The 27,813-nt window shown below is 32.6% G+C and overlaps 2 protein-coding genes across 2 annotated transcripts in view; both read left to right on the top strand.

Moving 5' to 3' along the window:
- The window catches only part of LOC143229368 (uncharacterized), a 32,947-nt gene extending 32,170 nt beyond the window's left edge, over nt 1-777 (top strand). Inside the window, exon 6 of the mRNA XM_076461602.1 lies at nt 643-777. Within this exon, the coding sequence (XP_076317717.1) occupies nt 643-658 (16 nt within the window). The 3' untranslated portion in view covers nt 659-777. The remainder of the gene's footprint in view (nt 1-642) is intronic.
- Nucleotides 663-27,813, top strand: LOC143229367 (uncharacterized). Its single transcript, XM_076461601.1, has 9 exons — nt 663-850; nt 6,101-6,919; nt 7,710-7,841; nt 10,812-10,871; nt 11,932-12,075; nt 12,734-12,832; nt 18,556-18,698; nt 21,145-21,326; nt 27,198-27,813. The coding sequence occupies exons 2-9, from the start codon at nt 6,129-6,131 to the stop codon at nt 27,393-27,395; spliced, it is 1,749 nt and encodes a 582-aa protein (XP_076317716.1). The 5' UTR covers nt 663-850; nt 6,101-6,128; the 3' UTR covers nt 27,396-27,813.

Genomic DNA, 27,813 nt, shown 5'->3' with positions numbered 1-27,813 from the left:
ATAATAACGTCAGATTAAAGTTTACCGCATGAGGTTAACCTGTATTATACCTCATAATTAAGCGCGTTAATTTAACTGCGATAATAACATTGTGAACAAAGAGACATCATTTTATATTATAATCAGCAAGAAAGAAAAGTTTATCCATTGTTTACTTATTTATTTGTTATTTAGCACAAAACTATACAATGTGCTATGTCAACCACAGGTATCGAAATTTTGTTTGTTGCGTTGTAAGTTTTCACACTTAATTTCAGTTACTAGAAGCTGTATCCATTGTATTATATGTATTTAGTGTAAAGGTGTAGGTAAAACAGTTCCTGATTTGACTGTACTTTATATTTAATATTTCTTTCGAAACGGCTGATAAATTTTAAACAGATGTTAAAACTTAACAAACAGTGATTTTTATATGTTTACCAAAGCTACGCTAACAAATTGGCCAGCAAACAAGTTGTCAACACTTTTTTTACATACAACTGAAACAGAAATACTCCATATCTTCATCAATTATATACATGTATCTCTGTGTTTATTCCTTCCATAGTAACAATTTCAACAATACGTTTTTCACGGTTACCATAGAAATACTTAAAACGCAAAGTCAGAGTTAAACTATTAATATTTAGTATTAATTTGCAGACTCAAGCTCGCTTGATCCACGCAAAGACTTGAAAGCGACGAGGGTGTTTGACGAACCTTGTTCTTCAAGTCACACGGCGAGAAAATTTGAAAAATTTGATAAAAAGTACAGTGATGTGAGCTTTCACCTTGGACATGGCTATTTGAAACCAAATTATTTCGACGTGGAAAAGAAGGAAAAGTCGGTAAAACAAGAAAGAAGTTTCAGGTGAATTTCCATTTTATCTTTGTAACAGTAATGTTTGGGAAGTGCAGTTGACTTATTATTTTTTTGTAAAACCTCTACTTTAAACGATATCTCTAAAATGTCTACAACAAAATATTATTATATCAGTTTTTCGTATCTCCGACAAAATTTATATTTGCTTTCTCAGCAAATATAATGATAAATATTGCATGTGGATAAACATTGTTAACGAAATGATTTTGTTATAAGTTACAGGTTTTACAATAAGGTTCTTGAATATTTGAGGTGATAAATTAGCTGTATCTATTAACATGTAAACTGGTCAGAAACTACAATTACAAACATTTAAATTGTGTGGACCTAATTTTGCCACATCTATCAACAAACAAACTGTTCAGACATTATTTTGCAATGTATTTCAAATTTTAAACTGTTAAGCCTATTTTAGCTATATTTTTTATCAAATAAACTGCACAAGTTAAGTATTTAGCCATACATATTAATATATAAAGTATGTCGGTGTAATTTGTTGCCAAGCCTGTCACATTTAAATTGTGCATGTCTAAGTTTTGTTATCGATTTCTCTAATATATTAACATTATCAATACATTTGTGTGATTTTTTTATTCTCATCACATTGAATTGAGTCTAGGCAGAAATACTTATTATTACTATTATTATTAAATACTACTTATTATCCAAATTTTTCCGAATAACATTTCGTGATCAAGCATAGTTATCAATACATGATCGTTTATGACAAAAACAAATGTTTTGAGGTGTTATATTTCGTACCTTTTTCGATATTGGGCATTTTAAATTAAAATATGTAGGGTGAAACTAAAGTCAACTGTTGTAAGCTTCTGTTAATCGTGCATCAGTTGTTGTTTTTTTTATAAATAGAAATTAGCCAAAATTTCGTATTCAACTTTGAGGATAAAACATTATACGAATTTCTCCACCCACGTGTCAGTTTTAGACTCTAGACTGCACAAAACGAAAAAGAGAACTATTTTAAAACCCTTGAAACTGCTTTTTTGACTGAAGGGGTTCATGGGTTTTTATCAAAAGCGTTTTTTTTAAACTGTTGTTTATACTGTGGTTTATTCTCATTTATAGGCACGTGTTTGGATTCGTATAACGTGTGATTTGCAAAATATCGAAATGCGAAACCCACAATCACCTAAAAAGGGAAAACGTCCTTTATCGTCCATAAATAATTGTCTCTTGGTGTTTAAAGACAAATGACATTGTTACTAGTCCGGTTGATTTATCTTTAAAAGAGAGCTTAAACTTTAGACTATCACGTTTAAGAACAAAATATTATAATAAAGCTAACATTATAACAAAATTTTAAACTTTTCGCTATTTTTAACGTACAAAAATATAACAAAACTCAAGTGCCAGTGAAATTCAACCATTCCCGTTTACTAACAGATATATAATAAAACCTCATTCTATCTACTTTCAGTTATTTAGTACCTGTTAATTGAGACATAAAATAAAACTTTCATTCTATCCACTTTCAGTACTTTGCACCTGCTAATTGAGATATAAAATAAAATTGTAATTCTATCTATTTTCAGTTCTTCTGTCCCTAGTAACTGACAATTATAAAATAAAACTGCCATTAAATCTACTTTTCCGTGTACTAAAAGATATAAAATAAAACTTTCATTCTATCTAGTTTTAGTACTTTGCACCCGCTAATTGAGGTATAAAAGAAAATTGCAAATCTATTTAATTTCAGCATTTTTATCCCTACCGATTGACAATTGTAAAATAAAATTGCCGTTGAATCTACTTTCTACGCTTCTATATGAATTAATTAATATATATAAAATAAAACTGTCACTCCATCTATTTTCACTACTTTTGCTTCTGTTCATTTATAGATGTAAAATAAAACTGCCATTCCATTTACTTTCAATACTTAAAATAAAACTATAATTCTATTTGAAATTTCGACACTTTTACTCTGCTAATTATCCGATACTTCATTCGGACAGAATTCCGAGGTGGTAAAAGAAAAGCTTCATCCAACGCATTCACTTTAATACATATATTAAAAGAAATAGAGTGACATGTACACTGTTTTTCCGCCTGATAATATTACGACACATTTATGAACGTTTAGAAACACGAAGCAACAAATGAATTTCATTGATAGTAATGTCAGAGAAAGTTTAAGAACATTGACATATTTAATAAGATGGAATACTATTATCTCAGGTGATTACTTTGTCATAGTTAGTAGAGTTAAAGATGAGCATTTCACAATTTCTGAGTTACTAATAATGACGAAACTGAAGTAAACATTAGACCTGCGAACACTGATAATCAAGATGCAAACATTTTTCTTATTATATCAATACTTCCTGATATTTAAATAGCAACAATGAATTTATAACTTTTGCATAAGTTTGATAAATAAACAGGAGACTCAAAAATTTCCTTCCTGAGTGCTAACAATCTGCTTGGCCCGGCACGACCAGGTGGGTTAAGGCGTTCGACTCATAATTTGAGGGTCGCGTGTTCGAATCCCCGTCGCACCAAACATGCTCGCCCTTTCAGCCGTGGGAACGTTATAATGTGACGGTCAATCCCTCTATTCGTTGGTAAAAGAGCAGCCCAAGAGTTGGCGGTGGGTGGTGATAACTAGCAGTCTTCCCTCTAGTCTTACACTGCTAAATTAGGGACGGCTAGTGCAGATAGCCCTCGTGTAGCTTTGCGCGAAATTAAAAAACAAACAAACAAACACAACCTGTTGGATATAGAGAAAGCAACTCGATTGGAGGCTGGTCGTTCCAAATGACAAATTTTTGCTTTATTTATACAAACTATATACAAATAGAAGAAAGCAGAAATCAAAACTACAATGAGAACGAAATTATAAATTGCAAGTTAGCCAACATTTAATATATCTCCCTGTTTTTAAGGTAAGACAACGTTTCGAGTTGTACACCGATACATTTGTAAATGGCTTTATTAACTTTCTACTTAGCCTTACAAACATATACACTATTGAAAGTTGGATATTCGGGTTGGAGTCTGACCTCACAATTTTGTTGTACACAATAAGCTGAGCTATTCACAATCAGTAAAACCCACGTGCTATTTTCCTGTACACGTACTTCCTGCAGAATAGTTGGTTAATTAAGGTCTGTTAACTGTAGGTTCTGTTATAGGTTATGGATCTTTTTTTTTCTGAACTCTGACTGAGTTCATTGACAAGGAAAAAAAAGCGATACGTGAAAACGTAAGACAAAAATCTCTATTTGCAAAAGTAGATAAACACAAGACATTTAATAAATCAAAAGCAATTGTTTGCAATGAGTGTGTTGAACTACTAGGAAAATAGTGAATAACGTTTAATAAATTTATCTTACCATTCCAGTGTGAAACTTCACTGTAAACTAAAATAGATGGAAATAATGTTAAATTAAACATTAAAACAAAAACACTATCATAACATTAAAGTGAAACAAAGGGAAAAATGCAAGTTAAATTTGACAAAATATGAGTATAAATTTGTGAAAAATCTAAAGGAATATGCTTCTGTCAGAGGAAAGTCTGGATTTATATACAGTACAATAACGATACACAATGGCCAGTTTTTTTACACATGACATGACCTTCGTCCACTGTGATTCAAGTGCCAGGTTAGGGTGTGGCAGCCCGCAGCCACTATCCAATTTGTCGACAGAAAAAACAACAACATTTATTTCAAAATGTCATGACAGTTATCTTTTCTGTAATAAAATACGTTTATTGGCTAGTTAGTGGATCTGAATGCTTATTACATTAAAGTCGGGAAAGTTCAGTTGTTTACTTGAGAAGTCTGAAAAAAACAGCTCAATTATTAACGTAGTAATAAACAATACTGCATAACCTTTTATAGCCTTGTTAAAATGGAAAGATTTTTAACAGTTTTCCCTGTCTTTCCATAAGAACTGGACACGTTATTTTTTGTTCCTCGTAGAATTCTACAAGCAGAGCTCGGTTACAGTTTTATCTTTAAATATCTCTTTGATCGTTCTGACCGAAATGTAACCATCATATATCAATGGAACTATACGTATCATAACTCTCAATGCACGAAATACATCTTCACGAAGTTAGGTAGGTTTTTAATAAACATTACAAGTCTGTTTTACAGAAAAACTCCGATTTTTCAATAAAATATTTTACTCAAGATTTGTTTGTGAATTTTCTAAGCCTCTACTCAACCACTCTAAGTAAAATGTGATTTTCAATTAAAAAAAACTCCTTTCATCACCTTACAGTTTTCATATTTAATTTCTATAGCTTCTGAGAGCTCGTTAATGATCATACAAAGTTTTCCAGTAATATTTTCTTCTCGATGTGTTATTTTCTCTCTTGTCCCTCGCTGGTACAGTGGTAAGTCGATGGATTCACAACGCTAAAGGCCGGAGGTTTGGTTTTCCTCAGTGGACTCAGCTGATAGCCTGACGTGGCTTTGCTATAAGAAAAATCACACGCACATTTTCTCTATCCTAATACTAACTGTATCTATTGATATTTTCTCTGTTATAGTGAACTAAATAAATTTATCTTATATCTGTTAGACAAAAGTTTTCCCCTAAGTATGTGACGTTTTTATACAGTAAATATTTATTTATATTTTAGCAAAGTTGAACCAGAAAGAGAAATTTCAGCACACGAAAGAAGGGGCGTTAGCCATCCCGCCCACGTATTATTTATTTAGTAAAAAAGTTAACCGTATTGAATTTTGAAACACTTGTATTAGTTATTAACATATCTTAATGATATCTCACATTTTGTTTTTGATTAGTAAAGTCGTCACTGCTTTTTACTGTATTAAACTGCAGGAATAAAGTATTGGGAAATGAGATACAATTAGGTATTCAAATACGCAGGTTTGTTATTTTTAGATATTCGGATATGAAGAGTATGTTGTGTTTCAAAGTTTCAGATAAGTGAACAACATTATGTTTCAAGTTTTCAGAAAATACCAGGTTATACTGTTTTAAGTATTCATAGAGGAGAAGTGTTATATTTGGAAACAGACTAAGTTTTGGAGAAATTATGTTTTCTATTCCGTAATTAAAACGTATACCTTTATCAGTAGGTTTCTTGTTGAGATGTATGTGAGGTTTGTTGTGTCGTTGTAAAACCTATATTTATTTATTTCATAGCTGTGGTTTGTAATTTCTTCTATCTGCCTTACTCTTGGATTATTTTGAAATAACCTACAAGTATTTATACCATTCATTTTGTTTCACACAGAATTATTGCTCAAACTTCACCCAAAGAGATGTCGTTTCTTTCTGACCAACAAGTTCCAGAACAAACAGAACCTGTAGATTTCAGTACCAGGACAGATGTCATGGCAACAGATTTACCGACCACAAAACCATCTTTATCACAAATATCCTCCCAATACCGGTCACAAAACCCTTCAGGATTGCCTTTGTTTTGCTCAACATCTGAAGCTCTTTCCTCCCCAACTTCTTCTAAATGCTCATTTTCTGGAAAAGACTGTTCACGTTCCCCATCTGTGGCAGATAGTGTTAAAGATAGAAGATCGTACATCAATGAAACGACGCCGAGTCAGAGATCTACAGCTGTGTTTTCCTGTGAAAGAATGACCTCAAATTATGATTGCGGCGGTAGCAGTCCTAAAGCACGTAATGTAATTAGTGACATCATGGATGAGAACAGGATAAATCAGAATAGCTTTTCAAGTTATCTAAGTTCTTACGACCAACCAATCTCCGAGTTAATGATGGAAACCTGGGCTTCTGCTCCTGTGACAACCTCGGAAACTTTATCGACGCAACCAGTTTCGTCGTTCACAACCCCCAGCTTTCACTCATCATGTTTTGGTTTTGCAGCCCGTTCCTTACCTACATCTCCCACCAGTAGAGTGGATGCGTCAACTAATGGAACGTTGTACTCGCATCCTGGTAGAACACCGTCCAGATCGCTTCCAACTTCGCCTAATCATTCAACAGAAGTTTGTACGTGTAGAAACAGCCAAAACAGAGACCATAAGTGGGCTCATGAACCATTTTTAGTAAACATCCACTTGTTTGATCAAAAAGCGTAAGTTACAAATTAGGATTTCTTTGACAGAAACTATTTAGGGTTTTAGAAGTTGATTCTTGTGTTCAAACAAAAGCCGTTAGTTACCGTAATGCGGAAAATACAAGCATTTATTAACCAAAAACTCAATACTTAAACTTTTTTCTTTGTAAAATGTGAGGTATATAATACTTTGTGTTGAAATAGCGTCTAAGAAATAATGAATATTTATTCTAAAATAAAATATATTACAAAATGTCTTGAGTTAAAAACAAGATCGTATGATTGTTTGGTTTTGAATTTCGCGCAAAGCTACACGAGGGCTATCTGCGCTAGCCGTCCCTAATTTTGCAGTGTAAGACTAGAGGGAAAGCAGCTAGTCTTCACCACCTGCCGCCAACTCTTGGGCTACTCTTTTACCAAAGAATAGTAGGATTGACCACTACATTATAACGCCCCCAAGGCTGAAAGGGCGAGCATGTTTGGTGCGACCGGGATTCAAACCCGCAACCTTTAGATTACGAGTCGAACGCCTTAACCCACCTGGTCATGCCAGGCCTAGACCTTATGAAGATGTAACTTTATTTTATTGAAGTATGGTAACTATCATTTAATATATGCTGTATTGTTTGGGTTACTTACATTATCTAATACATACGTTTGTATGGTTAGAAAGAATTTCAAAAATATTAAGAGAAACATAAGATGTACAACTCAGACGATAATTTTTTGTGTTAAATGATTACGGGTTAAAAAGAAATGTGTATTATAAAAATTGTGTTTAGTATTTCAATTTTCAATGTGTTTATAGAGGACCCACCCCATACAAAATAGCCAAAACAGTTCCACCCAGGCGGCAGGATGGAAAGGAACTGATTCAATGTCCAGTACCTGGATGTCGGGGGGTTGGCCATGTTTCTGGAAAATATACTACTCACCGAAGGTATGTAAAAGTTTCTATGCTAATGTCTAAGAATGGTTCATGTAATTTCATTGAAAATTATTTTTAGCATATGTATTTGTATACTGTACGTTAGTATTTTAATATTTTAACTGCTTTTGACGATAATAATAATAATAATAATAATAATATATATATATATATATTCATAATATATACAAGAAAAGTTGAATAGAGACTGATTGGGCCCGTCATGGCCAGGTGGGTTAAGGCTTTCAAGTCGTAATCCAAGAGTCGCGGATTAGAATCCTCTTTGCACCAAACATGCTCGCCCTTTCAGTCGTGGGGCATTATAATGTGACAGTCAAGCCCACTATTCGTTGGTAAAAGAGTAGCCCAAGAGTTGGCGGTGAGTGGTGATGACTAGCTGCCTTCTCTCTATTCTTACACTGCTAAATTAGAGACAGCTAGAGCAGATAGCCCTTGTGTAGCTTTGCGCGAAATTAAAAAACAACAACAAAGTGTCTGAATCATGACTTTGAAAACAAAACTTGTAAATTAGGCTTAATAAATTAAGATCATGTTATATTTTTATTTCATACCTTATTTGTTTTTTTAGTAGTAGCAAAACCAAATTGGGCTATCTGCTGTGTCCACCGAGGGGGAGAGAACCCCTGAATTTAGAGTTGTAAATCCATAGACTTTCCCCTGTACCAGCAAGGAATATTCAAACCTTAAACCTGCTCTTTAAATTAAATTAATAAATCCTAATCTAATTAAGAATCGCGTGTAAAGTTAACTCTCTTATGTGCCCAGTCAACATATATACATAATTTGTTATTACAAGAAATTTGTATTTTGAAAGATATTTTATTTTCGCTATTTAATATTATAGACTATGGCATCAGAATGAAGATTTTAATCAATGCAGAATATATAAATATTATTTGGAAAACTTATAATAATTATAATTTAGTTTTAATAAATAAAACTGGTTTCAATATCTGAATTATAAATGATTTTTATCTTTAGTATGAATAAATTTCAAATGAGTTGAGTTTTGAGTAAAAAAATAACTGGCCCCTCAAATTGATACCGGCTTCATCGATAGCGATAGAAGAGAGTTCTTTTACTGATGTTCTCAATGGCTTTCTGGCTGTATACTGTATTATTAATTATACATGTTTTGCTTTTCTTGGCTACACTATGTGATATTTTGTTTTCCAACATTCTGTTTCTCTTTGAATGTTGACGAAGTCTTTCCACGGTTACAGTTTTCGTCTTACCAATACAGAAAAGGTTGATATCCTACTAGCAAGATGTACAGAAAATAGGGGTATCGCTTAAACATTTGTCAGCTTGCTCCTTTAACTTCACCCCTATTTGTAGTGGTTTTACCATGCAGTTAATTTGCTTTCTATCATCTACCTGAGGAAAACCAATTTGAATTTTACACAGTTATGACAACAAGTCTGTTCCACATATTATTGTGGTGGTACTGTTTGTTTTTGATTCATTGTTCATTACTTTCAGCATTCCAGGGTAGAGTTTAATTTGTGGGTTCCAGCTTCACCTTTGTGCTGCTTATGGAAGGCTTGAATACTCTAACAACCCTATGAAGAATGTTGTTTCTCAACGAGATAATGAATGCCCAACCAGCTAGCTGTGGTTTAGGAACCAACTGTGGCTGTGGTGACAGGAGGCTGTCCACCATGATCTTCAAACAGAATCTGCTCAAACTTTACATTTTCTGTCTATATAAATGTCCAAGAATACCAGAGACACCTAATGTTATTCTGTATGGAGCGCCTGAGACCTGATAGTAACCAATTATCTCAGTAGTGGCGGTATGGCATTTTTTCAACTACGACACTCTTCTGAGGCCTCTTTTAAGCTATATCTCAATTAAAAAGGACAGTGGTACGGTTATATAATAGTCTTTATAATGTAACAAAGCCCCAGAAAATAATTTTGCTTGTAAGCACAATTGTCGTCTTGTGATCTTGTTTGGGCTTTTCACGTATAATATGGCCGTTTTGGAGTGGTTGAAGTACATCCTGTACCAGTTTCAAACGCGGCATCGTATCTTTTCAACCAATCTAATTTCACAGCACTCGTAGTGACCATCATTAGTGCATAATCCAGGACATAGCTTATACGATTTTGATAGAGCATAAGCACGTGACGTTCATTAGTTTTTATTTCCTGATGAAATATTCGGTCCCTTCATATCTTTGGTAAATGACAATAGCTTATTGACACCAAATACTCAATATTTCTTATGAATAAATACGTTTGAAAATTTAACAAGTGAGCTACAATCAAATTCATGAAATTATTCAAACATTTATATGCTAATAATTAGGCTGATTATTGTCTTCTGAAATAATGTCCGATGAGGAAGAAATAGCGATATTCTTTGGAATTAGGAAAAGCTTTATTTTTTATTCTCTTCTGCTTTCTACATAGGATTTCTGTGTACAAAACTGTTATTTGTGACACTTCAATTTTCGTGTTTTTTTTGTGAATCTGTTGAACTACGAAATTAAAACTTCAATGAAATATGTTAGAAGTTTTCAACACTATGGTTAGTAAATTAAGCTCCCATGTCTTAATTACATGTCAGTGTATGCATTTAAATGGGATAATCAAAAAGCTGTCGGGATTTAAAGTTGAATGCTACTCGTCTTAAGCCACTGTTTTAGAGACATTTTCTAATAGCTAAACCTTGAGTCCCATATTTTTATAAGCCAATTGAAAGTGTGGGTATTTGATTATGTTACTTATGATTCAAATGTTGAACGTGATAAGACGGTAAATTGCAATCAAATTAAGTAACATTTTGTGTTTTTTTTATTTTTGGTGAGGGGGAAATAACGAACAAAGTAACTTTTTAATCCAAAACCACGAAATTTGGTGTCCAAAAATGTAAGCGTTTACACAGTAATGTTATTTTTGTACGTTACCTCTCTTTGCGTTAGGTGGAAGATGCATTTTTTATTATTTACACAGTCTTTCAGGGTGTCCTCTTGCCAACAAAGACCAATTAAAAAGTCAGCGTCACGAATTAAGGTAAGATACTGCACTAGATTTCTATTTAGAATTAAACACTCGGTTTGAATTCATTTTTTATAACCAGTCTAAAAATCAAACGGAATGGAAACAAGATACACTGCTGTTTTGATGCTTCATAGTAAACGGAAATCCGAAGCATACGTTTTCAGACGTAACACACTTAGGAAACTACTTTATATCACTCAAACAACATAGTTTAGTAATAATCATTAGTAAAACAATTTTTTCGATCAAGTAGCTTTGAGATCAGTATGATTTAAAACGTAAGTTACTCTCAATATAACACATTTAAATGTGTTATAAGATACGAAGTTCTCGTCATTTAATAGAAGATTTTTAAAATAGTTAATTCCACCTCATCTGAGTGTAAAAAAGCACTATTTTAAAATTTTTAAAGTAGGAATTATTTTACATATTCGATCGTTAAAGGTTTTGCTTCACATAAGTAAACTTAACGATTTGATATATATATTTAAGAAGTGTTTTATCCTTTTATACATTTTTGGATGGTAAAATGTAATTAAAAACTACTCACAAAATAAAATGCACCTATTTAATTAATTAGTTTTAGTACACTTTATCTACTCGTTCTATTTGTATTTATCTTTTATCATTTGACGATAAAAGTGAAATTTAGAAATACAAAAGTTTTCTTCCTTTCAATGTATCAGCTTATAAAAAATAATCAGCGTAAATAATTACTTTTTATTTAAACTTTTTCTACAGTCTAATATGCTAACTTATAATTATGCTTAAAGTAGCTCTGTTGTTCAAATAAATTCAAATATCTCAGCATCTCTAACAAAACCTTTCATAAGAATAATCTTCAATTATTCAAAAATCCCTATATCAATGGTGAAACATTTCATTAGATTAATCTAGAGCTACTCAAAGAACCTCTTACCTTTGGAAAACATTTTATAAGAAGAATCTTCAGATAATTTTTGCCTTGACGTAATGTGTCAGTTTTATCATTGTTGTGAATCAGCCATTACGAATCAGACTAAAGTCTCACCAGTGCTAACATATATTCATATTTTCGTTTATTGATTTTTAGCTGCCCGACTTATGGATGTGATGGCTCTGGTCATGTGACAGGGAATTACTCTACTCATCGTAGTCTGTCAGGTTGTCCACGTGTCAATCGCTCCAGCAAAGTTTCTTTGTTGAGAGAAGAAAAGACCCATGACAACATATACCGGTAAGATGTTTGATTAACTGTTCTTGATGTTAAAATTTATTTTATTTTTGCACGATTTCATTTATATGAATATTTTAGCCATTGCTGATTCGATTCTAGGAGATAATAATTTTGTTCGAATAATTTGTTTTGAATATGTTTCAGACTCGTTAGAGTGTACCTGAGTTATTTTTCTTCTGTAAAGTTAACAATTATTTTATACATTAAGCAACTCTCTATGAAAACTAGTGAAATATTGAGTTATAATCAAAACTTGTGAAAAAAAAACGTGTCTGCAATATGTAAAACGTCAGAACTAAGCAGATCAAAGAGGATTAATTGATCACTGTAGGTCTTAGTAAGTATAGTTTGATAAATAGATTTACCATATTTATTGTTTGATTATACCAACGTAATTATTCTGTTCTACAGAAATAACTGTGTAAAAAATATGATTGGTGCTCATGAACAAACCTTAGTGAATATATAAAACGTATTCTTTATTGATTTAATATATATTTGTCTTTTCTTTTAATTGTGTTTATGGTAGTGAGTGTTACTACGTGTCATTTTAAAAGTTTTAGTTAAGAAGAACTTTATCATAAGGTAATCGATATATTGTATTTATTTTACCTAGTTTATTTTCCAATATTAAAAGTAATTTTTTTCTGAGAATCAGAGTGTCAGGTTGTTGCTCGACTCTTAGTAAAGATGTAGTCAAGTGTCATCCCGAACCTTTAAATTCAAGTAGAAGAATAATTAAACCACAAGGAAGTAGGTAAGTTGGTGTTTCAATATCTATATAAAAACACTTAAAATAGCTTTAATAAAATCTTTATGTGAGAGTAAAATAAAAAGAAATTTTAGCATACAATCAAGCTTTCGATTGATATGTATAAAATTAGACAACAAGCAATTATGTCACAGAGAGCAATGTATTACTACGCGTGTTTGATATTATGGTGTTAATATAATTGGTAGAAAACTTCTGAACTGCATAATAAAGTACATATATATACGAAAATCTACATCAACATTCGTAACAATTTATATACATACCCCATATCCACATCGGTCGAGCGTGACCCAGTGATTAATGTGCAGAACTGTGGAGCCAAAGTTCTATAGTTGTCGTTTCACTATCGCCAAAAGTGTAAACCAAAAACTTCTCTCTAAACAAAAATAGACTAAGAGTTGACGGTTGGTTTTGTTTACTACATATTTTTCTTCTAGAGTGTCACTTCCAAGCGTTGAAATAACAAACACGGCTAGCTCTCGCTTTCAGTAGCTTTGAGAGAAATCTAATTAAGAAACAAACATGTGTATATAAAGTGTTCAAAAAATTAAAGGAACAAGTACGTTTTCTCATATAATTTATCTCAATGATCCAAGTGTGATAATATTTTTATACTTTAAGGTAATTTGCTTCATTTCAGTTCCATCTGTATCCATTTTTTAATGTGTGATGAACGGTAAAACATGGAGAAATAAAATTTTTAAAAATGACCAATATCACCAAAACTGATACCCAATATGAAACAATACTTTAAACAGTTTACATATGTTTATTTAAGAAATGTTTGAAACATTCAATATCTAGTGTGACTTCCACGGGCTGTGACACACTCCTGACACCGATTTGGCACACTTTGAATCAGTCTATCGATGTTATCTTGGGGTATGGCAACCCACTCATCTACCAGGGCTTGTCGGAGTTCCTGTACATTCTGAGGAGGGTGCTGGGGCTCACTAACACACCTCGAAAACATATTCCAACAATGTTCAATCGGATTTAAATCTGGAGATCTGGCGGGCCACTCAAAAGTCTCTATTCCTTTCTCGTCAAGGATGTTCATACACAGTCTGGCGACATGGGCTCGTGCGTTAACCTACATAAGAATGAATCCATCGCCGACAGCACTGGCAAAAGGCCTCACAATGGGTTCCAGAATTTCTTCTCTATATCGTTGTGCGTTCAGAGTACCATTGTCGAGTATGAGTAAGTCCGTGCAGCCACCCAAGCATATGCCTGTCCAGACCATTACAGAATCTCCTCCAAAATTCTATGAATACAAAAATACAGGTTATTCTATTTCAGTAATGCTTTAAAAATATATCATTAACTGAGCATCTATGGATTGTTGAAAAATAAAGTTTGTTAAAAAACTATGAACACAAACGTTTTCACATAACTTTACTGACTAGTTTATATACTTTACACTACAATCTTGTGTCAGATTGAATACTTTTTACCTATTATATCACTTAATGTAAGGATCCAAACACGAGGATTGCATAAAGTCACTAATTTCCTACTTAAAATACGTATGAGACCCCTGTAGGAATTGGATTAATTGTGAAATTAACAGAAATTTCTTTTTAACTTTTGATTGTGGCTCACAAGCAATTTGATTGATAAATAGTTTTTTGAAAATGTGTTATAAACCGATAAGATCTATGTTACCATTACTGCTAATTCTAGGGGAAACCACTCAACAATTTTCATTACAATGAGGTAACATTTAAATTTTTCTCATCCAATGATTTCATATACATATATTATGATTTCTGTGGCAATTTATTAGTAAACTTTAATTATACAAAGATCATTCGTTAAAATATTATGTTTCCTGAAATATTTGGCATAATTCCTTGATATCACTATCGTAATATTATAATATAAAACATAAATAATAACGTCGTAACATTCTAATATAGAATATCTGAGAAAGCATAAGCACTGGCAATAACTCCATTATAACCATTCAGTTTAAATAGATTTTTGTTTCAATAAGTGTTAATTGTGTTGGCTTTTTAAGTGACATAATTTATTGTCTTATTTTACTATGACGAATTGTTTCTGTTTTTCCAGTCTTTAACTATTATTATTTCATTTACTGGCACATTGCCTAATCTTCTTTACTGTGTTCGGTACCAAATAATCATTGCATCTTTTACCATGACTATTTTAACTTTTTATTCTATTAGTTTTCTATGTTTATTTAATATATAATATTTAGGTCTATTCTACTTTTTATTTTATCTTAGAGAAAAGCCACGTTATCTGCTGTGTCCACCAAAGGGAATCGAACTCCAATATAAGAATTATGAATTCGTAAACTTACCGCTGTCCTACCAAAGGACATTTTTTTCTTACTTAAGTGTTTTTGCATTTGAGTGTTTGTGTGTGTTTTCTTATAGCAAAGCCACAAAGGGCTATCTGCTCAGCCCACCGAGGGGAATCGAACCCCTGATTTTAGCGTTGTAAATCCGGAGACATACCGCTGTACTAGCGGGGGGCGTTTTGCATTTGATAATATAGATTATTACAGTTTAGTTTGTCATAACTAAGTCTATTCTAGTTTTGAATAGTTATTTTTGCGTTAGGTAACACAGATTACCATTTTCTTTCTACCATAACTATAATTGCTTTTAGTATTTCTTCTTTGTTTTTGTTAACATACATTATTATTGTTTGTACTACTGTACCGTCTACCTTGTTTTCATTTATGTGTATATGTTTGTCAATATGTAAAATAATTACCTGTGCTACCATAGATAGTACTATTGTTTGTTTTTATTTGCGAGTGGCAGTTCGGTAACAAGTTCACTATTATGTTTTTCCACAACTTAGTCTGCTTTTTTATTTTTCTACAATCTGAGGTACTCGTCCTTTGTCATGGTTATGGATTTCAAAAAAGTGGGAGGTAGATACTATGATAAATAACACAAAAATCTTGATTTTCACACATCTTGTTCCCCGCTAGTACAGCGGTAAGTCTCCAGATTTACAACGCTAAAATCAGGCGTTTGATTCCCCTAGGTGGGCTCAGCAGATAGCGGTATGTGACTTTGCTATAAGAAAACACACATTTCACACAATTTATTTATAACATAATATATTACAATATTCATTGTTATTTCGTCCAAGGTTCTGTATAAGCTTCAAGAACTCACCATGCATATACTTGAAACATAGTGTACTCTGTGTGATGGTCAGGGTGACTTTATACGAATATGTGGTGCCAAACGTGATAGCGATAGGGGGAGCTATATGTTACTCGCTTTCAACATAAGCTCTTAATGTTCTTTTACGCCGTTCCACGTTATTAATTAATTGCTGTTTACTGGTATTACAATGTCTTACAAGCTGAAGTTGTAAGGTCACGGATCAAAGTTGAAAGTGAGTATAACACATGAAATGGTTCTTCATGTCAGTCTTATGGTGGCTGTTGTAGTATAAACTTCATCTAAGTTTGTGTATCATTACAATGGTTGTAGCCATTTGTTTTATTCCTTTTCTCCTTAGGGAGTGCCACACTCACTAAGATATATAAGATAATTGTGTGTTTCCCCCCCCCTCACTGTGCATATTTTGTATTATAGAATATTTGATAAAGTATTTTATTCGGTGTAAGAATGTGGCACCATTTATAAATGTAGTTAACGTTAACTTATGTAAAAGATAATAAGGGATCGATAATATCATTAATGGGTAAAGAGGATTGAAAGCTTCCGACTAACATTCTCCTTTCTTCAAACTATCATCCTGTAAAGTTTGGCTGAGATTGAGCCGGCGACATAGGAGTAGCTATATAAAAAAGAAACAGAGGGACACAGTTTTATTGCGCTTGATGTATATATATATATATATATATGTATATGTTGGCAAAATATTTTATTATTGTTTACTATACTATCAAATGTCAGTTTCAGAAAGACAAGTATTAGGTTGTCCAGTCTGCATGTGTCTTTCCTATAGCAAAGCCGCATCGGGCTATCTGCCTAGCCCACCGAGGGGGAATCGAACCTCTGATTTTAGCGTTGAAAATTCGTAGACTTAACGCTTTACTAGCAGGAAGTATTGTGTCCAGAAATAAAGGTCGATTTTGAATGCGAAGTTTGGAAAAGTATAAACTAGTGTTGTAAAACATGCTTCAATCAAAGTAAGCACCATTTGCTTTAACACAATTTTGCCAATGTGTAACAATGTTGTTTATATTCCTACCGCAGAAGTCGGAGTTTTTATGGTGAATGAACTCTCTGAAAGCTTCTTTTGCAGTTGTCTGGTTTTGAAAGTGTTCAAACAGTTGTCAAAGTGCTTGAAAAAATAGAAATGCGTAGGAGAAAGGTCTGGGAAATAAGGTGGATGAGACAGAACCTCGATTCCCAATTCGTCCAATTTCTGGAGCGTCATGCTTGACAGGTCTCATAAATCTGATTTTGTTGATCTTCAGTCAGCTCATGGGGAATCAACCCACTTATCCAACTATTTTGTCTTTCCAATCACACTCAAGTGATTGGCAGTGCTTGATTTGCTTGTGCCTAGCTTTTCTGCAAGCTCACATACTGTTGTGCGAGTGTCTGTGTCAACTGCTTCCCTTAATGTGTTTTCATCTTAAGATGTCTTCCTTCCACGATCTTCGTGGTCTTCAAGATTTTCATCTCCACGTCGAAACCTTTGGAAACAACGCTTAACTCTACGTTCAGTAATTGGTCCATGGCCGAATACCTGGTTGATTTTACGTGTAGTTTCGTAGCTTTTCGACCAAGTTTGAAGTCGTAGAGGAAAGTCAGACGAAAGTCCTTCTTGTCCGTGCTGCCTTGGGAGTTGCGAAACTTAGTTTTGGTAGAGTTGGAACAGCAGACAATTAAAACACCTTGTAAGCGACAAACGTTAAATTAAACGAACAAACCAACGATAAGTTACTTAATATTCAGCTTCTGAATGTCAACATGAGAATTGCAACATTTATTTCTTGACAACCTAATATTTACATATAATTTTAATGTTGCGTTCTAGAATTTTATTGGTGTGTGTGTTTTGTTTTGGTTTAATTAAATGTATAGAAAGTAGAAAAAATGTACATTAACATGCTACTTTGTTTAAGGTATTTACATTTTCTTTTTAGTAATGTCTTTTAGTATTTATATAAGACTTCGACGTACTTAAATTTTGCTATTGTTATTATTACCTAGAAACACTGTTATCGTCGTCCTTTAGATAAAGTGAAATTTGTTTCAGTTAGCAGCTAAAGTCGGAACTTGCAACATTTATTCTAATATTTCATCTGATTTACTTTTTTTTAAAGCATTTACAGGAAGTGTTTCTTTGTTGTTGTTTTTTAATAATTACATTCAACATAACATGGTACTTTCGAAATTCTTCAAACGTTTTAATAGTCGACATCATTGAAACATAATATATTTAAGGTAAAATATTCGTTGTTTCAAAGTTTAAGTCTGAGGGCATGCCTTTTCAGTTGCACAGCGATATATTTGTGGACTTACAACGCTATAATCCGGGTTTCAATACCTGTAGTCGGTAGTGTACAGAGTACATTGTGTAGCTTTATGCGTAAATACAGACAAATCAAACTGAAGTCTTATAATGCTAAAAATCTGGTTTCGATACACGTAGTAGGCAGGCACAAATTACGCATTGTGTAGCTTTGTTCGTAACTACATATACTAAATATTAAACTTTTTCCAATCTTTCAGTTGTCCCACTCCTGGCTGTGATAGTAGCGGTCACGCGACTGGAACTTTTCTTACTCACCGAAGTTTATCAGGGTGTCCTCGTGCAGTCCACCGTGGGAAGAGACCACATCTTCCTCATGAGTCTTGGATATCACCACCAGGAGGTATTAGAGTTTGTATCACCAGAAACTAGTGTTTAAATCTTCTATTTGATAAGCATGTTTGTCTAAAATCCATGTCATTGATATTAATCTCCAGTAGTTTCATTAAGCACTAGGTGAGCTGAATGCTCACAAGAACATGATAAAAAAGTATTTTAATATTTTGAAATATTTTTCTGATTGTACTTTTCTGAACATTCAGCATATGTTTATACTGACTTAAATAAAACATACACCCATTGTTTTAAAATATCACTAGACATAAATACAAACACATATTTGTAACTGATAAGTCACTAATGTAAAGGAAGGAGGCTGAAAAAGGCATTTCATAGTGTAAAGATTGAAAGATAAGTTCTTGGAATTTAAGTTTTATTTAGGGTCAATTAATACTATCTTAACTTTCTCACAGATATTACAACTGCTTTAGAGATATTTTGTAAATACTAAGGTACCTTGGAAAAATTTTCTTAAACTGTGCAATTATATAGTAAACTATTGTTACTAGTTTAGACTTACCTTTTACTGCCTTGTATTATTCGTTAATTTTAAAATGTTAACTTCTGTTATAATGACTGAATTGAATAACAATTAGGCCCTTTCACTTTTAAACAAAATACCTGAATTCTCTGCCTTAAAAGAAAAGCAAAAACATTTTAAGCATCCGGCTTAACTAGTCAAGCCCATCTTTTATTTTAAATAATGTGTTTAAATATATTAATATTTGTCTTCATGTTTTTATTATTCTAATTAATTTCAAATTATTACAGGAATACAGTAGTAAACTTAGATTAATTTGTTTAAATTGTGCAATTATTCGTATTAACTTCGATCAGAGCAAGCTACGTGCGTAAAGGAAAACTAAAATTCAGAGTGGTATTGGTAATGTCTATAGCTCATCAAATACATCCTTCTTACATTTTCATTTATGAGAATTAGAGCTAATTGGTTCATCAGCTCAGTGCTTTCGCTTTTAACGACGTTTCCTCCATATAACAGTAATATCTCACGAGCTTAAGCAAGCTTACGAGATATAGATTAGTCCGAACTGCATGTACAAAGTTAACAATGCAAAATAACATTTATAATGAAAGTATAATAATAAGAATAAGATAAAAATAATAAAAAGTAGATATAATAAACAGTTCAGTTTGTTGTGGAGTCTGAAATGAGAAGCCTTCAATCACATAGAGCTGATGTTTCTTCACTCTGTATAGTTCATAGCAGCGATTTATTATTGATTGTAAGAAAATGTGTTTGAAAAAATAATAAAAAGTAGATGTAACAAACAGTATAACAAATGATATTAATGGAAGTAACTATAATAATTCATACTGTGTATCTCACTCACATATGATAAACGCACTACCATTGAGCCTACATTATGTCGACCACACTTCTAGAGATAGCCTGTCATCCTCATTTCATGTATATATATATGTATCAGAATGTTGATGCTAGGTTGGATTTGCATTTAGTTCTTTTGTTGCTTCTTTTGTTCCACTCCTTTATATTGAAAATGCAAGTATCTCTTACTAACATCGGGAGTTTGGCGTAAGTACATTAGAATAATAATAAATAATTAAGTAAAGTAAAACGAACTAGCTAATAACTAAATAACAAACGAACGCAGAAGTAGGCTGTTACCGATCCATTGCTTCTCTGTAACCAATGGTAAGAAACTAGGGACGACACCAAGCTACCTGAGTCTGCATATTGACAAATGTGCTGCAACACGGCTTCCCAGTTAGGTGGAAAATAGTCTATGCTAAAAACTCCCAAAATATTAACATAAGTATACGCTTATATTACTCATTAAAATTAACAAGTAAGTCGTTGTAAAATAACGTTATCAGGATTGGGCTGATATCAACAGTTACAGCTACTGTTTAAGGCGCGGTAAGATAATGTAATTAGTTTCAGGAATTCATGATTGCATAACGTTTATTCTAGCTGACACATGGTCTTTATTATCTAATTAACAATGAATAACGTAATAGTCAAATGTTTATGTATTGAGCAGTACATAAATATGTGAATTACAGAATCACTGTTTGAAAACATACATACGAGAAGAACATTTGTACGTGTTCCAAAATCTAAGATCCACAAACCAAATTAAATAAAATAGAAACAGTTAAGAAATCTTGCAAAATCAACATTATTAAGACAATAGGTTGTTACAAAATTGCATTTTTTTTTTTTTATTATTTAAGTCGGCAAAAGTCGTGGTTTGTATATGCAAAAGAAATGTCAGATCTTTTGTTTTCAATACTAACTACATATCACTAAACTATTTGTTCCCAATGCTTACAGCTATCTTAAAGTAAATTTGAGTAATTCCATTTACATTACTGTTGTATGTTTGAATAAGTTTTATTGTTTTTAAACAATGAATGATGAAATATGTAATATTCATTAATATAATTCAACAATGACTCTCTTTAAGGGTCAGCCCTCAGTGATGTGGGAATGTCGAGAGGAAATGACATAACTCAAGAAAACGAAAGTCAACGAGAATTGGGAAAAAAGTTTAACATCCACCTGTACAATGCTAAAGTGGAGTCTGAAATGAGAAGCCTTCAATCACATATATCCTATTTAGAAAAGAAAATTCGAATGGTCGAGATGGTACGACGACTAGTTTCTCTGTCTGAGCTTTTCAGTTATAAGTATTATAAAACTAACATTTAAGAGAAAACTTCGCTTAGCAAGAGATTTCAAGCTGAGTTTAAATTTGAAGAGCTAAACGTATTTTAATTACATCAAATTTATTAATTTCTCTATTTTACGGAAGTATTACTTAGTGAACAGAGTTAAAGTTACGATGTGATTGTGTTTATTATATTTTTTTGTAATCAGTAGGAAATATCACAAGCTTCTAAAGATAGATCATTAATGATATATTCGAGGAAAATACTGATAGCCTTAAAAGCGTTTAGTTCCCTGAAAAGTACGACATTCTATGAATAAAGAGAATGAATGGGTGAGGCAGTAGAGTTATAAAGATATACTTATCTTTCTTAATGTGACTGAATATTAAACTTGAAATTATATTATACTTCTAACAACAAGATCGTTTAATAATCTGTTCATATTTCTTTTGTAATTAAAAACTGTTTATTATTTTATATGTGTACATATACACACTTTTTGATCTTCAAAGTATAAAGGTATATGAAGGCTTCTAGGTAAAGATTCATTTAATTCATGTGACTGTTGAAAAGACTGTAGTAAGGAACACACTTGCATGTGTAGTTTAACACTCCTACGAAAAGTGGGGCCTAATAGGCCCCAGAGCAACTTGAAAGGTTATTAATATTAGGCTAATAAATTTGTATTTAAATGAAATTGCCATTTCATTTGATTCATTTCAAATGAATTTCCCACTTTTCGTAGGAGTGTTAAAAATGTCTGTACCATGATCTGCTGAGAACTACAGTTTTGGGACTTACTAGTACTAATTATAGCTGATGTGGCTTCACTCTATATAGTTCATAGCTGCGATTTATTATTGATTGTAAGAAAATGTGTTTGAAATTTATAATCTGACTCAGAACTGTTTACTAGTTTGCTAATAAGAAAATTGTTTTCCAGAAAGAAAAAATCCGAAAATGTGTTTAATATTCTCCATAATTATTAACTGTATTTATTAATATGTTAATACTCAGTGTTCTACTATTTATCAAGACTTACTAATAATATGTCCAACAGGTTCCCTAAATGCTATGGATTGTTATATTTTTAAAACGGAAACAAAAATACACAGTTGAAGAGATATAACCTAACTTCATGCACAGATAGTAGTCGTTTATTATTTATCTGCTGTCCGGCTTCTTGTTTCAGTTTTAACTGATTGTTGGACCTGAAGATAGTCTTTACCAACAAAACAGTTACACAGCACAAGATAAAAATAGGGAAATGACCATATTTGTGTGAATTACTCCATCTTGTAATAATTTAAAGCCTTACTAAGGTATCCTACAATCCGCTAAGTTACGTACTTCAGCCACTAGTCTACAAACAATTTTAACCATCTAAAGCCAGTTTGTATCGGCTTCTGTAACGCATTTCTTAAAAAGCAATCTTCCTCAAAGTTCACAGAGAAAAGATTACACGGCTAATGAGACTTAACAGCAAAGATTGTATGTGTAATTTTTATCTAAGGAAAAGGATTTGAATATGTTACGATCTTACGACATCCAGTCAACAAGGATATCATAAGTAAATACAGACACCTGCACATTTTTAGAAGGTCGAACACAAGATATGTTCTAAAATAATTATTGAAAGTTAAAATTAACAGTTACTTCAGCTATAACACCAGCCAATATTCAATGGTTTCTCCAAGCTACCAACATTGTTCATTAATTTATTAATATTTGTTGTTCTCCCCATTTATCAACATTGTTTATTAACCTGATAATACTCAATTTTCTTCCAACTTATCAGCATTGCTTATTAATTTGGAAATGCTAAATATTATCCTAACTTATTAACATTGTTTATCAATCTACTGGTATTTAATGTTCTCTAGTTTTAACAATACTTCTTACCAACAATGTATATAAATCTACTAACATTCAGTGTTTTTCCCCACTAACTGATATTATTTATTAATTGGTTATTATTCATTATTCATTTATTAACATTAAAAATTTATTTATGATTTTTTCTTTTCTTCAACAAAAATAAAATAAATAACAAGTAAATTGCTAGCCAGTGGTCTAACCTGTTTTAAGTTATTAGTAGTGAGTAAAGAATTTTGCATCAAATTAAACAAACAGTATTCAGTATTCTGCTATCGTATTAAATAACCTTCCCCAATTTAACAACAGTATTTAGTTACTAAGCTTATAACATTCAGCGTGTTTTACTTTATTTGAAAATGCAATATGTCATTATTTACAAAACGCATAAAAAGTGTTGATTGGTTTTAAATTCCACGCAGCTTATCAATACACGAAACCTGAATGTACTTAAAGCGTCCAATGATTCAAATCCAACAATAAAACTGATCACAGACAAAGTCTAAAATGACGAATAAAAGAGCACTAGCCGCCTATACAGACAACTAGTTATAATGATGTTCTGTCGCCTCACCTAACACATTGTTAAAAAGAATGTATTTCTCTGTAAATAAACAGGACACTTTTAACCGAACAAGTGTATATTACTTTTCTAATGGTCTGGGTCCTCTTTCTTAAATATATTATTTCAACTTATTAGGTAAGTTAATTACAATTTTCTTTCTTTTCTTCAATACATTATGATATAGAATAAATCTGTTTTTATTCATGTGCTAAAAACGTTCTTCTGAAAACGAAGACAAAATGTTGAGCTTAAAATGAGCTGTTTTCTGTGAAAAACAAAACTGCATTAATATCAGACTTTGTCTTTCTGTCTCACAACAATAAGAGCTATATTATTATAACGATTACCTATTTTTCTGGGAAAAAGAAATGGAGTCAATGAAATGAAAGGGAAGATTTGTTTTCAATCTTGCACAAAGATACTCAAACTCGAAAGCTGTCTGGTCGCGTAAGCATTCCCTAATTTAAACGTGATAAACTAGAGAGAAGACAACTAGTCAGCACCATCCATCGCCAATCTTTGGGCTACGGTTTTATCAACTAATAGTGAAAAATGGCTGTCGTATTAAAACGCTTTCACGACTTAAATAGTAGAGATTCGGATCCGCGACTGCCAGATTACGAGTCACACGACCTGACTACTCGACTTGTGTCTCTCGAGGAAAATCGAATCTCGAAGTTTAGTGTTCTAATTCCGTAGACTTACCGCTGTCCTACCAGAGGACTGTATATCAAGATATAAATATGTGTTCTAACAGTCTGTTTTCTCCAAAGACAAAATGCACAAACTGTATTAACTTCTTAAATGCCAATATTCGCTCACAAACAACGAAGTTGCTTTTTAGTTCTTATACAAAATATGTTTACCAAAAGTTCAATGCAGTTATTATTTGTACAACAAGTAATTACTTTACATTCCATAAGATCCAAATAGTACTATTTTGAAAGGTCAAGACGTTCAAATATAAATATATATGTATATGCTGAGGACTGATAGCTCTTTAAGAAAAATATATCTCGTGTTGCCATTCTAATTGAGCTCATTCTAATGATTTACTTACGCAATATAATTTGCCTTAACAATTTATCTTGCAACAGAAGGGCAGCGATGTCATTCTTAAACCATGAATCACAACAAATACGCAACAGACTCTCAACCGTTCTTGATCCATGTAAGCAGACTAAAGATACAAAATCTTATTGAGGTTATTTCGTGAGGCTAGATAGGTATGTCGTCGGATGAAACTATTATGATTTTTCTTTCTTCGGCCATTTTTCTCGAAAAACATACGGTGTGGCTGTTAACTTTTGGTTTGTGAGTATCCATCAGTTTGAAATCCTTGTTTATCGTTTTTAATCGTATTTGAAACTATATCCACTTTCACTATAATTAATATTTAGGTTAGAGGGTTCTTTTTCATATCTACAGGATTTATTTTGAGTATGAAGGCGTCACTTAGAACGTCGTATAAAAGCTCTAGAATGTCATGAATGCTCTATTGAGTTTTATCATTCCTAGGATAAATATTGAAGGCTCTCTGTTTCGAAGTATTGTCTATTTTAACTATACATTATTTAATAGGCTCATTGTACGACGATTACGAAATGGTCTTAAAATATTTATCCATTCATAAGTTCGTCTGTCAAAGAAGTAATTGAGAATCAAATATACAAGAGCCAAGTATGTCGATTGTGGTACTTCGCCTCTACATTAACATACGCCAATCTTTTTTATAGATTTCTATATTTTTAACTGCATATGGAATCTTTTAATAGGATGCATTTGTTAAAATACAGACGAAAAGTAGTATACAAGACTTTATACTGATTTAAAGAAACGATAAGTATTTAATTTAAAAAATATTGCTGAATAACTAAAAATAAAATTATCTTAGAGATTATTAATTATAGTGAGCTGTTTTGTACATAATTTGATTTTAAAAAACAAAAGTGTAAATATTTGATTTACCGAGTGCTATAATTACTACAAATCATAGCATAGCTAGATGAATGACAGACAGTCCAAACAATTAGACTGAAAATGAGAATCGAGAGGAGAATGAAACCGAAGAAACGCACATGAACGAGTAAATATTAACCAAAGTAGTTTATTATAATAAATGAATGAAATTAATACAAAAATTAAAGAAACTGTAAGTAATCATGAAGAGAATACCAACGAATTTAGATGAATGTAGAAAATATTGCTGTTATATATTATTTTAATACGATTTGCAAAACTGATGCCTTCCCAGTAGTGTGGGCCTTGAATGGCCAAGCGTGTTAAGGCGTGCGACTCGTAGTCTGAGGGTCGTGGGTTCGCATCCCCGTCGCGCCAAACATGCTTGCCCTTTCAGCCGTGGGGGCGTTATAATGTTACGGTCAATCCCACCATTCGTTGGTAAAAGAGTAGCCCAAGAGTTGGCGGTGGGTGGTGATGACTATCTGCCTTCCCTCTACTAAATTAGGGACGGCTAGCACAGATAGCCCTCGAGTAGCTTTGTGCGAAATTCAAAAACATACAAACAAATACATTCCTATCTGATCTCGAAAATATTTCATCCAAGATATATAACCTAAAATTACCAGTTAGGTTTTCGAAATTGTTATCAAAGTTCTAATATATATGCATGTTTTTAATTATGTTAAAAGTTGGCATTTATTGTATGGATACAACATAGAAATTTAGAATTATGTGATTAACACAAAGGGCTTAAAAGTAAGTACTCTAGAATGTCGAAGTCACAGTTTACTTGCACCTTTACTATGACAGTTTGTTTGTCTGCAATTAAGCCCAAAGCAACACAAAAATGCTATCCGTGTTCTTCCCACTGTGAGTATTGAAACCCGTTTTCTAGCATTGTAAGAACTTAGGCATGTCGCTGTATCACTAGGGAACGAAAGATTTTGGTTTGGTTTGAATTTTGACCAAAGCTTCTCGAGGGGTATTTGCGCTAGCCGTCCCAATTCAGCAGTGTAAGACTAGAGGGAAGACAGCTAGTCATCACCACTCACATTCAACTCTTGGGCTATTCTTTTACCAATGAATAGCGAGATTGACCGTCATATTATAACGCCCCCTTGGCTGAAAGGGCGAGCATGTTTGGCGTGATGGCGATTCGAACCCGCGACCTTCGGATTACGAGTCGAGTGCCTTAAACACCTGGCTATGCTGGGCCCATGGGGAGCGACCGCAACCTTTATTTGTAACTTGATAATATTATAACTGTGCTCAAATTGATAAATGACGGTAATAAACCAATCATAACTAAATCTTCATGCTGACCATGCAGCATTTACAAAATAAGTTACTGTCATTGTGTTTTATAATGCTCAAAATAATGACTCAATCAAAAAAGCTTATTTATTGAACATTGATACAACAATAAACCTAATTTTGATCTTTCAGGATAATCAAGACCCGGATGAGAAATCAATCTACTTGACGAAATATTACGAATCCCTTCGCAACAATTTTATGTCATTGTTGAATCGTGTTCGTCTGTCAAACGTTTCCGACAGATCAACTGTAGAACACAAAGAATGTAAGCGAAACTGGGCCAAAGAAAATATTCAGACTTCTCAAAACTCAAACGTAACAAGATAATTATATGCTTAACCAAGTTAGAAGTAATGAATTCTTCTGAGCTCAGTAGTGAGTACCTTATGTTGAAACACAAGATGATTTCGATTTTATTACAGAGCTGTCTTTTATATAAAATAATAAGTGAGTTTCATTAATATATATTTAAAAATAGTAAAGAGAAGTTATACGATATTGTAATATGTTATTTTATACGAGCGTATTTATAAAATTAAGCTCCAAGTTTATTTATTTTACAATAAAATATTAAGATTGTGATTCAACCTATTTTGTTTCAGTATCATGCCCTGTTTGTCTTCTTGTTTCTTTTTTGTTAGGCCCGTTGTGGCCAAGCGCGTTAAGGCGTGCGACTCCTAATCTGAGGGTCGCGGGTTCGCATCCCCGTCGCGCCAAACATGCTCGCCCTTTCAGCCTTGGAGGC

This window comes from Tachypleus tridentatus, chromosome 10, assembly GCF_004210375.1.
Source record: "Tachypleus tridentatus isolate NWPU-2018 chromosome 10, ASM421037v1, whole genome shotgun sequence".
Classification (NCBI taxonomy): Eukaryota; Metazoa; Arthropoda; class Merostomata; order Xiphosura; family Limulidae; genus Tachypleus; species Tachypleus tridentatus.
The sequence above is the reverse complement of the archived record's forward strand: the minus strand, read 5'-3'. Positions and strand labels throughout refer to the sequence as shown.